This window comes from Schistocerca serialis, chromosome 9 (genome assembly GCF_023864345.2).
Source record: "Schistocerca serialis cubense isolate TAMUIC-IGC-003099 chromosome 9, iqSchSeri2.2, whole genome shotgun sequence".
In the NCBI taxonomy this organism is placed as follows: domain Eukaryota; kingdom Metazoa; phylum Arthropoda; class Insecta; order Orthoptera; family Acrididae; genus Schistocerca; species Schistocerca serialis.
Genome location: NC_064646.1, coordinates 145545716 through 145559422, shown reverse-complemented (window position 1 = coordinate 145559422; position 13707 = coordinate 145545716). Strand labels below are relative to the sequence as shown.

General features: G+C 44.3%; 1 protein-coding gene across 1 annotated transcript in view; it reads right to left on the bottom strand.

The window, feature by feature from the left end:
* The window catches only part of LOC126419891 (lysosome membrane protein 2-like), a 217926-nt gene that overhangs the window by 32565 nt on the left and 171654 nt on the right, over positions 1-13707 (bottom strand). The window contains exon 6 of the mRNA XM_050087155.1: positions 4262-4510. Coding sequence (XP_049943112.1) covers positions 4262-4510 — 249 coding nt within the window. The remainder of the gene's footprint in view (positions 1-4261; positions 4511-13707) is intronic.

The following is a 13707-nucleotide window of genomic DNA, read 5'->3' as shown; positions in this document are numbered from 1 at the left end:
GTGCTAGAAATTTGGGAGACTCAGGGACAAATCCAGCTATCTTGTTTCCTTGCTTTGAATAACAAAATGCAACACTTTTCAGACTTCTGCCTCTAAATATCCCTGTAATAGAAATTCAGTATATTTCCTTATTCCATTTTCAAATGATAGCATTCACTACATGTGTGTTCTGCAGCCTTTTTCTGAAATTACAGAAACTGCTCTGGTGAAGTAAAACTTTTTCAGAGGCGAAAAATTGTTCTAAAGAAGAAAATGGTCATGCATCTAGAAACAAGTGTGCTATTCAAATTCAGAGGCATTGCTATCAAGAAAATCATGTCAGTACTGTATATAATAATTTATGTGTTATGTTATCACTCTGCTACATTAAATCATTTTAAAAACATGTGTTATCAAAAACAGTTACAAGTTAAAAACATATTGAAAAAGAAGTTATTTGCAACTAACACCAATTTCTATTTTCAAGGCAGAAAAAACTATTTGTACTTGAAGGAATCTAGTTTATTTGCAAATATCATGTGTTCAATGGTGAGGTGAACTTCTGCTCAAGGTACACTGAAGAGCCAAAGAAACTGGTACATCTGCCCAATACCATGTAGGGCCCCCATGAGCACACACAAGTGCCACAACATGACATGGCATGGAGTCAACTAATGTCTGAAGTAGTGCTGGAGGGATCTGACACCATGAATCCTGGAGGGCTGTGCATAAATCTGTAAGAGTACAAGGGGTTGGAGATCTCCTCTGAACATCACATTGCAAGGCATCCCAGATATGCTCATAAACGTTTATGTCTGGAGAGTTTGGTGGGCAGCGGAAATGTTTAAACTCAGAAGAATGTGCCTGTAGCCACTCTGTAGCAATTCTGGACTTGTGAGGAGTCGTATTGTCCTCCTGCAATTGCCCAAGTCTGTCAGAGTGCATAATTGACATAGTTAGATGCAAGTGATCAGACAGGATGCTTACGTGTGTGTCACCTGTCACCGGTGTATCTACACTTATCAGGGGTCTCACTTCACTCCAACTGCACATTCCCCACACCATTACAGAACCTCCACCAGCTTGAACAGTATCCTGCTGACATACAGCGTCCACGGATTCATGAGGTTGTCTCCATACCCATACACATCCATCGGTTCAATACAATTTGAATCAAGAATCGTCCAACCAGGCAATATGTATCCAGTCATCAACAGTCCAATGTTGATGTTTTACCAGATTCCTGATATTCACGGTACACTCATGAAATGGTCATACAGGAAAACCCTCACTTCGTTGCTTGTGTGCCGACTACAGCACCATGTTCAAACTCACTTAAATCTTGATAACCTGCCATTGTAGCAGCAGTAACTGATTTAACAGCTGCACCAGGCAATTGTTGTCTTATATAGGAGTTGCCAACTGCAGCGGCATATTCTGTCTGTTGGCATATCTCTGTACTTGAATACACAGGCCTGTACCAGTTTCTTTGGCGCTTCATTGCATAAAACGATGGTTAAGGTGGCTTAATTGCTCACATGTTAGTAACTAATTTCAAAGATATACAGAATTCTACTCACCTTAAAATTCTGCAACTGAAGAATTAACAATGTCCTCAAAATTGCTTTAATATACACTGAAGCGCCAAAGAAACTGGTATAGGCATGTGTATTGAAATACAGATATATGTAAACAGGCAGGATACGACCCTGTGATCGGCAGCACCTATATAAGGTACCAAGTGTCTGGCGCAGTTGTTAGATGGTTACTGCTGCTACAATGGCAAGTATTCAAGATTTAAGAGGGTTTGAATGAGGTGTTAAATTCAGCACAAGAGCGATGGGAAACAGCATCTCCAATATAGCGATGAAATGGGGACTTTCCCGTACGACAATATCATGAATCTAGCAACACATCAAATCTCCATCATAACTATGGCCAGGAAAAGATCCTGCAAGTAGGGACCAATGATGACTGAAGAGAATCGTTCAACGTGGCAGAAATGCGACCCTTCCGAAAATTGCGACAGATTTCAGTGCTGGACCATCAACAAGTGTCAGCGTGTGAACCATTCAACAGAACACCACTGATATGGGCTTTCAGAGCTGAAGGCGCACTCATGTACCCTCGATGACTGTACGACACAAAGCGTCTGGGCTCGTCAACACTAACACTGAGCTGTTGATGACTGGAAACATGTTGTCTGGTCGGAATAGTTTCGTTTCAAATTATATCGAGCGGATGGACGTGTATGGGTATGGAGACAACCTCATGAATTAGTAGACTGTGCATGCCAGCTGAGGACTATTCAAGCTGGTGGAGGCTCTGCAATGGCGAGGGTCGTGTGTGGTTGGAATGACAGGGGACACCTGTTACGTGTAGATACAACGCTGACAGGCGACACCGTAACATTATGTGATTGCCATACCATTTTAAATCATTCACTAACCGAGCAGTCGCTCGGCAACAGCTACAGTTAGCAAATAACGTCCTGTGAAGTGACGTGTTTATTATGGAAGCACCGTCAAAGATACAGAGAGCCATTGACTTTGAAAGCCGCTGCGCGAAAGGCGGACAAAAGAAGAACATTTTTACACATTCTTTTGATGTAAGAGATATTCTCGATGAACAGTTACTGACTCTTCTGTCTCTCGTAATTTGTGTCGGACACGCATGTCATGCCGTAGTATTATGATTGTATAAAAAAATTATTTTAGTGTAATGTGAAAGTGCCATACTGCAAAGCAGTAGATTCATGTGAGAAGCTATATTGTGCGACGTGTATCTGGAAATGTTAAAAGATGTAAGTTCGTTATATATCGACTGCCATAAATTCGAAGTTAAATGGAACTTGTGTATGGACTAATTATTTAGTATAGAACCTATGGCTCACTACTTCATGACCACACGTATTTATTTTTATTTTATGATTCTGAAAATTTTGATGGTTTACAGTCACAAATTGTTTCGTCGAAATCGGACGGAAGTTGCATACGGCGAAATAGTTTCTCCGCATCTTATTCTACTGGTAAATGCATGATAAACTTCGGTCCCTTAGGAAATTCATGTTGAGCTATCCAAAAACAATTATATTTCCAATAGTCATTTAGCCCTGACCAGTAAAGGTATTCAAAACCACTATAATAACTAGCTATGTCTATTGGCCTAAAATACAACATATGTATCATTGTGTGCTTTTCTCTGCAAATATGTTTCCACCGTCAATTATAGCTATATGTTAACGCACAAAAGTAAATATATTATTATAACACACACGTAAGCATCCTGTCTGATAATTTGCATCCAACCATGTCCATTGTGCATTCTGACAGACTTGGGCAATTGCTTCAGGACAACGCGACTCCCCACACGTCCAGAATTGCTACAAAGTGGCTTCAGAAATACTCTTCTAAGTTTAAACACTTTCGCTGGCCATCAAACACCCCAGACGTAAACATTATTGAGCATATATGGGATGCCTTGCAAAGTGCTGTTCAGAAGAGATCTCCACCCCATTGTACTCTTACGAATTTATGGACAGCCCTACAGGATTCATGGTGTCAGTTCCCTCCAGCACTACTTCAGACACTAGCCGAGTCCATGCCACGTTGTGTTGTATCACTTCTGCATGTTCGCTGGGCCCTACACAATATTAGGCAAGTAGACCAGTTTCTTCGGCTCTTCAGTGCACTATTCAACAATTAAAAATTTAGATCCCACAGCATTTACGAACGCTGCATAATACACAACAATAAAAGCATTAGAAAATGCTGGGAATTGTTTATGGTCGGCTCTAGTGTGTATTCCTTCATGTGATTCTAAAATCGATCGCTAGATTGAAGCACTGACCAGGAAATACATTGGGTTCCTAGTGCGCTATTCCCCAGGTAGAACACTCTCCCTTACTGGCTTGACATCCGTGCTCTTGATATTCATACAGATGCTTCTGTTTTTCACAAAGGTCTCTTTAATTTTTGTATAGTTGGCATGTTTCTTGCATTTATTTATGCGTGCTTCTAAAGTCTTACATTTATGCTCTAGCCATTGCTACTTAGTAATTTTCCAATTTCTCTTAACTCAATTTAAAGCATCTGTATTTCCTTTTGTCTACTTCATGTGCTACTTTTCATATTTTCTCCTCATTGACATAAGTAACGAAAAATACACCTAGTAAAGGATGTAGAGAAGTGGGAAGAGCTCGAAAAACATGGGAGAAACTTTTTGGATGATGTTGGAACAAGAATTTTGACAGCAGAGTGAAGTGAAGAAGAGGTCGGAGTACCTGCGAATGGTGCCTGAACTCGAGCGGGATGCGCCTGCAGAGGGCGTGTTGGAAGAGGTGCAGCGTGGCGCGTGTTGACACAGCAGAGGGTGGGAAGATGGAGCCGTCGGTGCCCTGGATGCTGTTGCAATCTGCCGTGCTCCACTTGCCCAGTGAGGAGTGCCCGTCAATGCTGGTGAAGACGCCCAGCTTGTTCGGGTCCCCGGCGCCCGTGCCGATGCGCAGCCGTCGCTGATCCACGCCGTTCTTCTGCAACACGATGAAGCTATGTCGAAAGGTCTGGCAGGAGTCCATGTATATGGATGTAGCGGGTCTTTGCCCTCCAAACCTCAAGTCTCAACAACTGCTGCCGGTCTTCAGTGTAGAGGGAAGTCGGGCAGTATTGAAGATCAGATTGTACCGGAAAATACATTCGACGGAACTTGGACGATACACAAAAAGAACTGCTAGAGTCTGGCACAGGAGGTAACTGAAAGAAATACGCACCGAGCCGCCCAGTAATGAGACTTTTACTCAAAAACAGTAACTACATTGAAGTCACTGCAATTCATGATGGTGCTCGGACATTACAAAAGGTGTGACACAGTTCTTAATAGGGTTTGTGATCACCACCGAAGGCAAAGCACGCTCTGCAACGTGCCAACGTGCTCCCATTCTGGTCACGAGTTTGGTAAGGAGTTCTCATGGTAGAAATTCACTCCGCTGCAACACAGCTGACAACTGTTTAGTAATCGTTGGTGCATGTGGACGTACTGCCATGCGTCTCCCCAACGAATCCCACGCGTTCTTAATCGGATCGGAAAGCCAGCCCTTTCATCAAATATCCTCTCCTTCAAACAGCTCCTACACCAGATCGGTTCGACGTGGTCGCGAATTATCATCCATAAAAATCTGGATAAGGGGGAGGGTTAGGTTCGCACACCGTGGGTTCCATACAAACTTAGTTACACTACTGGCCATTAAAATTGCTACTCCAGGAAGATGAGGTGCTACAGACGCGATATTTAACCGACAGGAAGAAGATGCTGTGATATGTAAATGATTAGCTTTTCAGAGCATTCACTCAAGGTTGGCGCCGGTGGCGACACCTACAACGTGTGGAAATGAGGAAAGTTTCCAACCAATTTCTCATATACAAACAGGAGTTGATCGGCGTTGCCTGGTGAAACGTTGTTGTGATGCCTCGTGCAAGGAGAAGAAATGCGTACCATCACGTTTCCGACTTTGATAAAAGTCGGATTGTAACCTATAGCGATTGCGGTTTATCGTATCGCGACATTGCTGATCGCGTTGGTCGAGATCCAATGACTGTTAGCAGACTATGGAATCGGTGGGTTCAGGAGGGTAATACGGAACGCCGTGCTGGATCCCAAAGGCCTCGTATCACTCTAGCAGTCGAGATGACAGGCATCTTATACACAAGGCTGTAACGGATCGTGCAGCCACGTCTCGATTCCTGACTCAACAGATGGGGACGTTTGCAAGACAACAACTATCTGCACGAACAGTTCGACGACGTTTGCAGCAGCATGGACTATCAGCTCGGAGACCATGGCTGCGGTTACCCTTGACGCTGCATCACAGATAGGAGCGCCTGCGATGGTGTACTCAACGACGAACCTAGGTGCACGAATGGCAAAACGTCATTTTTTCGGATGAATCCAGGTTCTGTTTACAGCATCGTGATGGTCGCATCCGTGTTTGGCGACATCGCAGTGAACGCACATTGGAAGCGCGTATTCGTCATCGCCATATTGGCGTATCATTCGGTGTGATGGTATGGAGTGCCATTGGTTACACGTCTCGGTCACTTCTTGTTCACATTGACGGCATTTTGAACAGTGGACGTTACATTTCAGATGTGTTACGACCCGTGGCTCTACCCCTCATTCTATCCCTGCGAAACCCAACATTTAAACAGGATAATGCACGACCGCATGTTGCAGGTCCTGTACGGGCCTTTCTGGATACAGTAAATGTTCGACTGCTGCCCTGGCCAGCACATACTCCAGATCTCTCACCAATTGAAAAGTCTGGTCAATGGTGGCCGAGCAACTGGCTCGTCACAATACGCCAGTCATTACTCTTGATGAATTGTGGTATCGTGTTGAAGGTGCATGGGCAGCTGTACATGCACACGCCATCCAAGCTCTGTTTGACTCAATGCCCAGGCGTATCAAGGCCGTTATTACGGCCCGAGGTGGTTGTTCTGGGTACTGATTTCTCAGGATCTATGTACCCAAATTGCGTGAAAATGTAATCACATGTCAGTTCTAGTATAATATATTTGTCCAATGAATACCCGTTTATCATCTGCATTTCTTCTTGGTGTAGCAATTTTAATGGCCAGTAGTGTACACTGACCTGTGAAACCCACGCAACTTGCGTAATATTGTAGAAAACTAGTCCCAAACACGTGTATACCAGCTGTCAAATTAGAATGCTGTGCAGGCTGCAGTTCTCCACCAATCAGAAAAAAACACAATTACGACAGATTCGAACCGTATAACGGAGGGTTGAAAATCTGTTCGGGTCACAAGGGTACTTATTTATTACGTGAGATTACGCGAGATATCAGTAACTGTGGACACCGGAAGATGTACTGAAGGAACAGGAGCAGATTTGACTATTGTTTTACTAAAAAGTAGAAAAATAGTAGGAAGGGATGTGGGGCAAACAGTATATCTACATGTTGGTACTGCTGCAACGACAATGTTGTCGTAGATCGACAAATTACAATATTATGTCTAGAAAAAACATTTTAGTTTAAAGATGAAGCAGGAACTACATTACCTTTACAACTGAGAGCGTGATATGATTTCACAGCCTTTTTCAAAATCGCTCGTTTGGATGCACTTCACCCCGTTGCAGGATTTCGAGATAGAGAGGCAACGACATTCAGTGCTGTTATTTGACGATTGCTCTTGAAAATAATATCTTCAGATAAGTTATAAATCTACTGCATGCAACGAAAAGAATCCTCTACTGCGGCAGCTGTAATTGCAAGCTTGATGCCGTGGGATGCAGTTCCAGGTTGCGCACAGTTGGAAATAGAGACGTCCCTTTTGCTCTTATGTATTGCAGTAGTAGATTAAGTCTGTAAAAAAGTATAGCACTAGGGAGTCAATGTAAGTATTTTTTCCTTTATTGTTTTATTCATTATACACTGTACATTCACATTCAAGTGAGAACCTGTCAAAAGCCTGGATAATTAGTTTTTGCATCGTGCACCACTGCGAGACGTGCAGGAAGAGAGTCTGTGAGGTTCTGGAAGGTAGTGTCAGGGTATGGAACCATACCGACTTCTGTGCCGTGGCAAGCTGTAAGGTTACTCGGTTGAGGGTCACGGCGCCAACAGCCCGACTGAGGTGGTTCCATAGATTTTCGGTTGGGTTTAAACCTGAAAAGTTTGATGGCCAGGGGGGTACAATAAACTCATCCTGGTTTTCTTCGAAGAACACACATACACTGCTGCTTGACACGTAAGATTCCCCTGCTCGTAGGTGCCATCAAGCCGAGGAAAAACACACTGCATGTAGAGTGGACATGGTTCCCAAATATAGGTGCATACTTATGTCGGTCTATTGTACCTTCCAGGAAGATGAGGTCACCCAGGCAACGAAAACATTCCCCAAACCGTAAGGTGTCCTCCTGCGGCCTGGACCCTACCGACAATTGCTGCAAGGTGTTTGCTTTCAGACGTGTACACGCCAACGGCCATCTGTTCGATCCAACGTGAAACGTGATTACTCTCAAAAGGCCATCTGTCGTCACTCAGTGGACGTCGAGTTTCGGTACTAGCACACAAATTCCAGCCTTCGTCGCCGACGAGCAGCAGTCAGCATGGGTGGACGAACAAGGCGCCTGCGGCGTAGGCCCCATGTAGCAGCGTTCGCCGAACGGTCGTTGAGGAGACACTGCTGGTAAACCCTTGATTCATCTGGGCAGTCAGTCGCTCAACAGCCGCCCGTACACATCTCCGCAGCTGTCGTTCATCCCTATCATCTATGGTCTGTGGTGCACAACTGTTGCCTCGACACCGATTTCGGATAGTGCCATTTTCACATGCATGGTATACTTTAACCACGGTGGCAGGTGAACTGTTTACAAACTTAGCGGTTTCGGAAACGCTTTCAATCTTGATCTGAAAGCCAATGATCGTGGCCTTTTGGACGTTAGATAGATCCCTCCGTTTCTGCATTATGACAACGACGGTACTGTTTTCCCCAATACCCTTTATAGACCCTCCAAAGCTAGATCCGCCCCATGTCGTCTATCAGTGGTTATTGTACGTTGACATCGAACATAGGTGTTGGTCACATTAATATTAAATATAATTACATTCAAGTAAAACATTAAAAAATAATACATCTATCACAAAGTTGCAACAGGCTTGTCACAGTGGCTACACTGGTTCCCATGAGATCACACTAAGCGTTGTCGGGCGTGGTCGGCACTTGGATGGGTGGCCATCCAGGCTGCCATGCACTATTGCCATTTTTCAGGGTGCACTCAGCCTCGTGATGCCAATTGAGGAGCTACTCGACCGAAAAGTAGCGGCTTCAGTCAAGAAAACCATCATAACGACTGGGAGAGCGGTGTGCTGACCCCACGCCCCTCCTATCCGCATCCTCCACTGAGGATGACACGGCGGTCGGATGGTCCAGATAGGCCACTCGTGGCCTTACGACGGAGTGATTTTTTTTTTAATTTGAAAGTTAATATTCGAGTGTCAGGATGGTGCGAAGGAGAAGGCAGATTGTTGACCTGTGGTGTGTGTGTAGGGTGGGGTTGAGAGGGAGGGGGTAGTGGAGGGTAGGGGGCAGGGGGAGGGGGCAGTGGAAGGTAGGGGTAGGGGAAGGGGCTAGTGGAGGGTAGGGGGAGAGGGAGGGGGTATTGGAGGGTAAGGGCAGGGGGAGGGTGTAGTGGAGGGTAGAGGGAGGAGGAGGGTGTAGTGGAGGGTACCACCATGCTGGAAATTGACTTCGGGAGGAGTTTGTGAAACTGCGTACTTGGCCAACTTGTTGACATAGGTGTGTCCCGTCACTGTAGACTCTGTGAAAAATGGACCATCTCACCATGTTTATGTAATCCCAAGCACACATTAATTTTTCGTGAGTCCGTTTCGTAGTCAGACACTTCTCGTGGAGTCTCACTTCCCTAGTTCGACATTTATTCCTTTTAACTTTGCCACAGATGTAGAAGGTAGATTCATCACTGAACAGCACTGCAATGAGGTAGTCGTCGCTTCCGTCTATACAGTGCAGTATTTCAATAGCAAAACCACACCCGCTGCGTTGATTATGCACGCAACACGAGACATGTGTATGCAGTGGCGTGCACAGTCGAATGGGGGACGTTTAATTCCCAACCAGTTTGTCTAACGGATTTATGTGGCCTTCTAGCAAATACTTCGAACACACGTTCCACGGTTTCTTCATTTACTGTCGTTTGAGGATGTTTCTAAACATTTCAAATCCAACTTCCAGTTTGTCGAAGAGCTCTGTCCGATTGATAAAAAGATTTATGTGTCGGATGATCCACGTTCCATTCCTTATTTGCATGACGCTGAACATGTACTGCAGATTTTAACTGTGCTAACCATGGCACACACTAGACCCTACACCTTTCGTTACGCCGTCCAGATATCGACTATCAGGAGAACGTCTGCTTGCTAGCACAGTAAACATTCGTTCGCATGTGTCATACGGCTCAACACTGTTTACGACATGGTGAGGATCACATCTTGGAGAGTGGCTATATGGATTACGTATTTACCCAACAACATAAAATGTCAAATTGTTTCGTTATAAGCATTTGTTTGCGTTTTCCTCTAGGTCGCACACCCTGTATTTTCGATGTTCTATCTTAACAGCTTCACTCTATATATGAGGCTTTCCTTCCTCTTCTTTATCTCCTGTACGCTGGTCGACATCTGCTTCAGTGTGTTGATTATACCGGTTTCCTAACCCTCTGCCTCGCTTGCATTGGACACCTTAGAAAAACCTACACCATTCGTAAACTCGACTCCAATAACGCTATTGTCTCTTCTCTAATTTACGTTCCTAGTACACCCACACGTCTGTACCGACAAATTCCACCAGCCATGCACCTTCACACTCTGTATATCCTCTCCGAACGATATTTCAACCGTCCACTTCTCCTGTACAATAAAATCCATCCCACCAAATAAAGTTCCATTCCACCCATCTCATCCTTTTTCCTGTCCGCCCCCATATTTTCCTCCCCCTTCCTCCTCCTTCAGATTACGGCCTTACCTACACTCCCTGTCTGTCCAACATCCACTTTGACCCCATGGATACCATTTATCAGTCTTCCATATGTAACACTTCCTACCCTATCGGGCACGTAATCTTTCCATTTCTTCTTGGGCAGGTCTTCCAATATGTGGTGACAGTGCATTGCTTCAATTTTAAGACAGTTTTTAAATCGTGATTTGCATATATTTTTCTTGTTTTTATTTTACCTTTTAGCTTTCATGTTTTAGATTACAAAGAAAATTAATGGCCAGAAACGAGTGGGGCTCGCGCTCTGATGGTTCTGTACAAACTTAAGTATGCATGTAGACAGTACATCCATCCTTAGAATCGAGAATATGTACGAGTTTTACCTGTTGTGGAAACAGATGCTGCAAGATATCGGTCTCGGGAATTCGAAGACTTTAGAGAATGTTTAAATTTCAAATTGAATAACCAATGACAAATGAAATATCTTTTTAGATGACATAATCACAGATTAACAATTTTCTGATTTCTATTTTAACTGTACTGTGAAACCTTACTTCATGCCAAAACTCCAAGATTCTAGGCTAGTAGGAAAAAACCTGTGCATTCTGATGAGTGAGTTTCCGAGTATCAAAATACGACGGTAATCCCAAAAGTAAGGTCTCCTATTTTTTTTTATAAGTACAGAACTTTTATTGTGTGGCAGTTGGTCACACTGTTATGAAGAGTGATTCACGCGCTGTGTGTAAACATACTCACGCCGCGCTGAGGCGCTCAGTCTTGGCTTGGCTACCGTTGAGAATGGAGCTGCCGTTGGATGTCACCGCCAAGTGCGAATTGCGCGCAGTTATTCGGTTTTTAAACGCAAAGGGCACTACACCGATTGAAATCCATCGCCAATTGACGGAAGTGTATGGTGAGTCGCGCATGGATGTCAAAAATGTTCGTAAGTGGTGTACAGAATTTGCAGCTGGTCGGACCGAAATTCACGACGAACCAAGAAGAGGGAGACAGTCAGTTTCTGAGGAGACAGTGTTGAAGGTTGAGAAAAGCATGTGTGGAGATCGGCGGATCACCTTGGATGATCTCTGCACGTTGGTTCCTGAGGTTTCCCGAAGCATCGCTGACAGAATTTTAACGGAAACATTGAACTACCGGAAGGTGTGCTCAAGATGGGTGCCACGCATGCTGACTGAGGACCATTTGCGGCAACGAGTTGATGCTTCCCGCGGACTTCAAATGGTTCAACTGGATCTGAGCACTATGGGACTTAACATCTGTGGTCATCAGTCCCCTAGAACTTAGAACTACTTAAACCTAACTAACCTAAGGACATCACACACATCCATGCCCGAGGCAGGATTCGTACGTGCGACCGTAGCGGCCACGCGGTTCCAGACTGAAGCGCCTAGAACCGCACCGCCACACAGGCCGTCTCCCGCATATTTCATCACCGCCTTGCAGCCGAACAGGACAACTTTGTGGACTCAATTGTCGCGGGTGACGAAACCTGGGCATACCACTTTACACCTGAGACCAAGCAACAATCACGCCAGTTCATAACTATCTGAACAGTACGGCGGCGAGCTGCTATGACATGGGCATACAAAAACTGCCACAGCGTCTACAAAAATGCATCGACAGGAATGGTGATTATGTCAAAAAATAGCTAAATGTTCAAGCTGTAAACTGATGTAAACCATTGTAGAAATAAACAGGTCTATGTACTTATAAAAGAATAGGAGACCTTACTTTTGGGATTACCCACGTATATGACACAAATAGCCGTATCTCTTGACTGTATTAGAAACGTTAAGTGTTACACACCTACAAAGGACAATTGACCTTAGTATGTAACATAAATTTCAACTTGATATGTCTAACCGTTCTTGAGAAAAAAGGTTTTTAGCAGTCATAGGGACAGATAGACAGACAGACAACAAATTGGTCCCATTAGGGTTACGGTTTTACAGATTTAGGTACAGAACACCAAAAATGAAGAAAATTATGTTTTTTTTGCACAAAAGCTTCATTAAATTCATCCTCATCCAGATAAATTTGTAAATGTCTCGCCTTTTAATTCAGCGTTTTTAGTTGACAGTCCATCCTCCACATTGCCCCCCTTGGGACGAGGAGAGTGAAATAACGTTAAAGGAAATAGAAAATGATATACCTGCCAGGGTAGCCGAGAGCGCAAACGCGCTGCTTCCTGGACTCGGGTGGCCGCGCCGACCCCAGATCGAATCTGCCCGGCGGATTAATGACGACGTCCGGTGTGCTGGCCAGCCTGGATGTGAGTTTTAGGCGGTTTTCCACATCCTACTAGGTGAATACCGGGCTGGTCCCCGCGTCCCGCCTCAGTTACACGACTCGCAGACATTTGAAACACCTTCACACTATTTCACGATTTACACTAGACGCAGACAGCTGGGGTACACTAATTCGATTCCGGGGGTTACGGGGTGGCGTCAGGAAGGGCATCTGGCCACCCCTTACAATTGTTGTTGTTGTGGTCTTCAGTCCAAAGACTGGTTTGATGCAGCTCTCCATGCTACTCTATCCTGTGCAAGTTTCTTCATCTCCCAGTACTTACTGCAACCTACATCCTTCTGAATCTGCTTAGTGTATTCATCTCTTGGTCTCCCTCTTCGATTTTTACCCTTCAATGCTACATTTGTGATCCCTTAATGCCTCAGAACATGTCCTACCAACCGGTCCCTTCTTCTTGTCAAGTTGTGCCACAAACTCCTCTTCTCCCCAATTCTATTCCATACCTCCTCATTAGTTATGTGATCTACCCATCTAATCTTCAGCATTCTTCTGTAGCACCACATTTCGAAAGCTTCTATTCTCTTCTCGTCCAAACTATTTATCATCCATGTTTCACTTCCACACATGGCTACGCTCCATACAAATACTTTCAGAAACGACTTCCTGACACTTAAATCTGTACTCGATGTTAACAAATTTCTCTTCTTCAGAAACGCTTTCCTTGCTATTGCCAGTCTATATTTTATATCCTCTCTACTTCGACCATCATCAGTTATTTTGCTCCCCAAATAGCAATACTCTTTTACTACTTTAAGTGACTCATTTCCTAATCTAATTCCCTCAGCATCACCCGACTTAATTCGACTACATTTCATTACCCTCGTTTAGATTTTGTTGATGTTCATCTTATATCCTCCTTTCAAGACACTG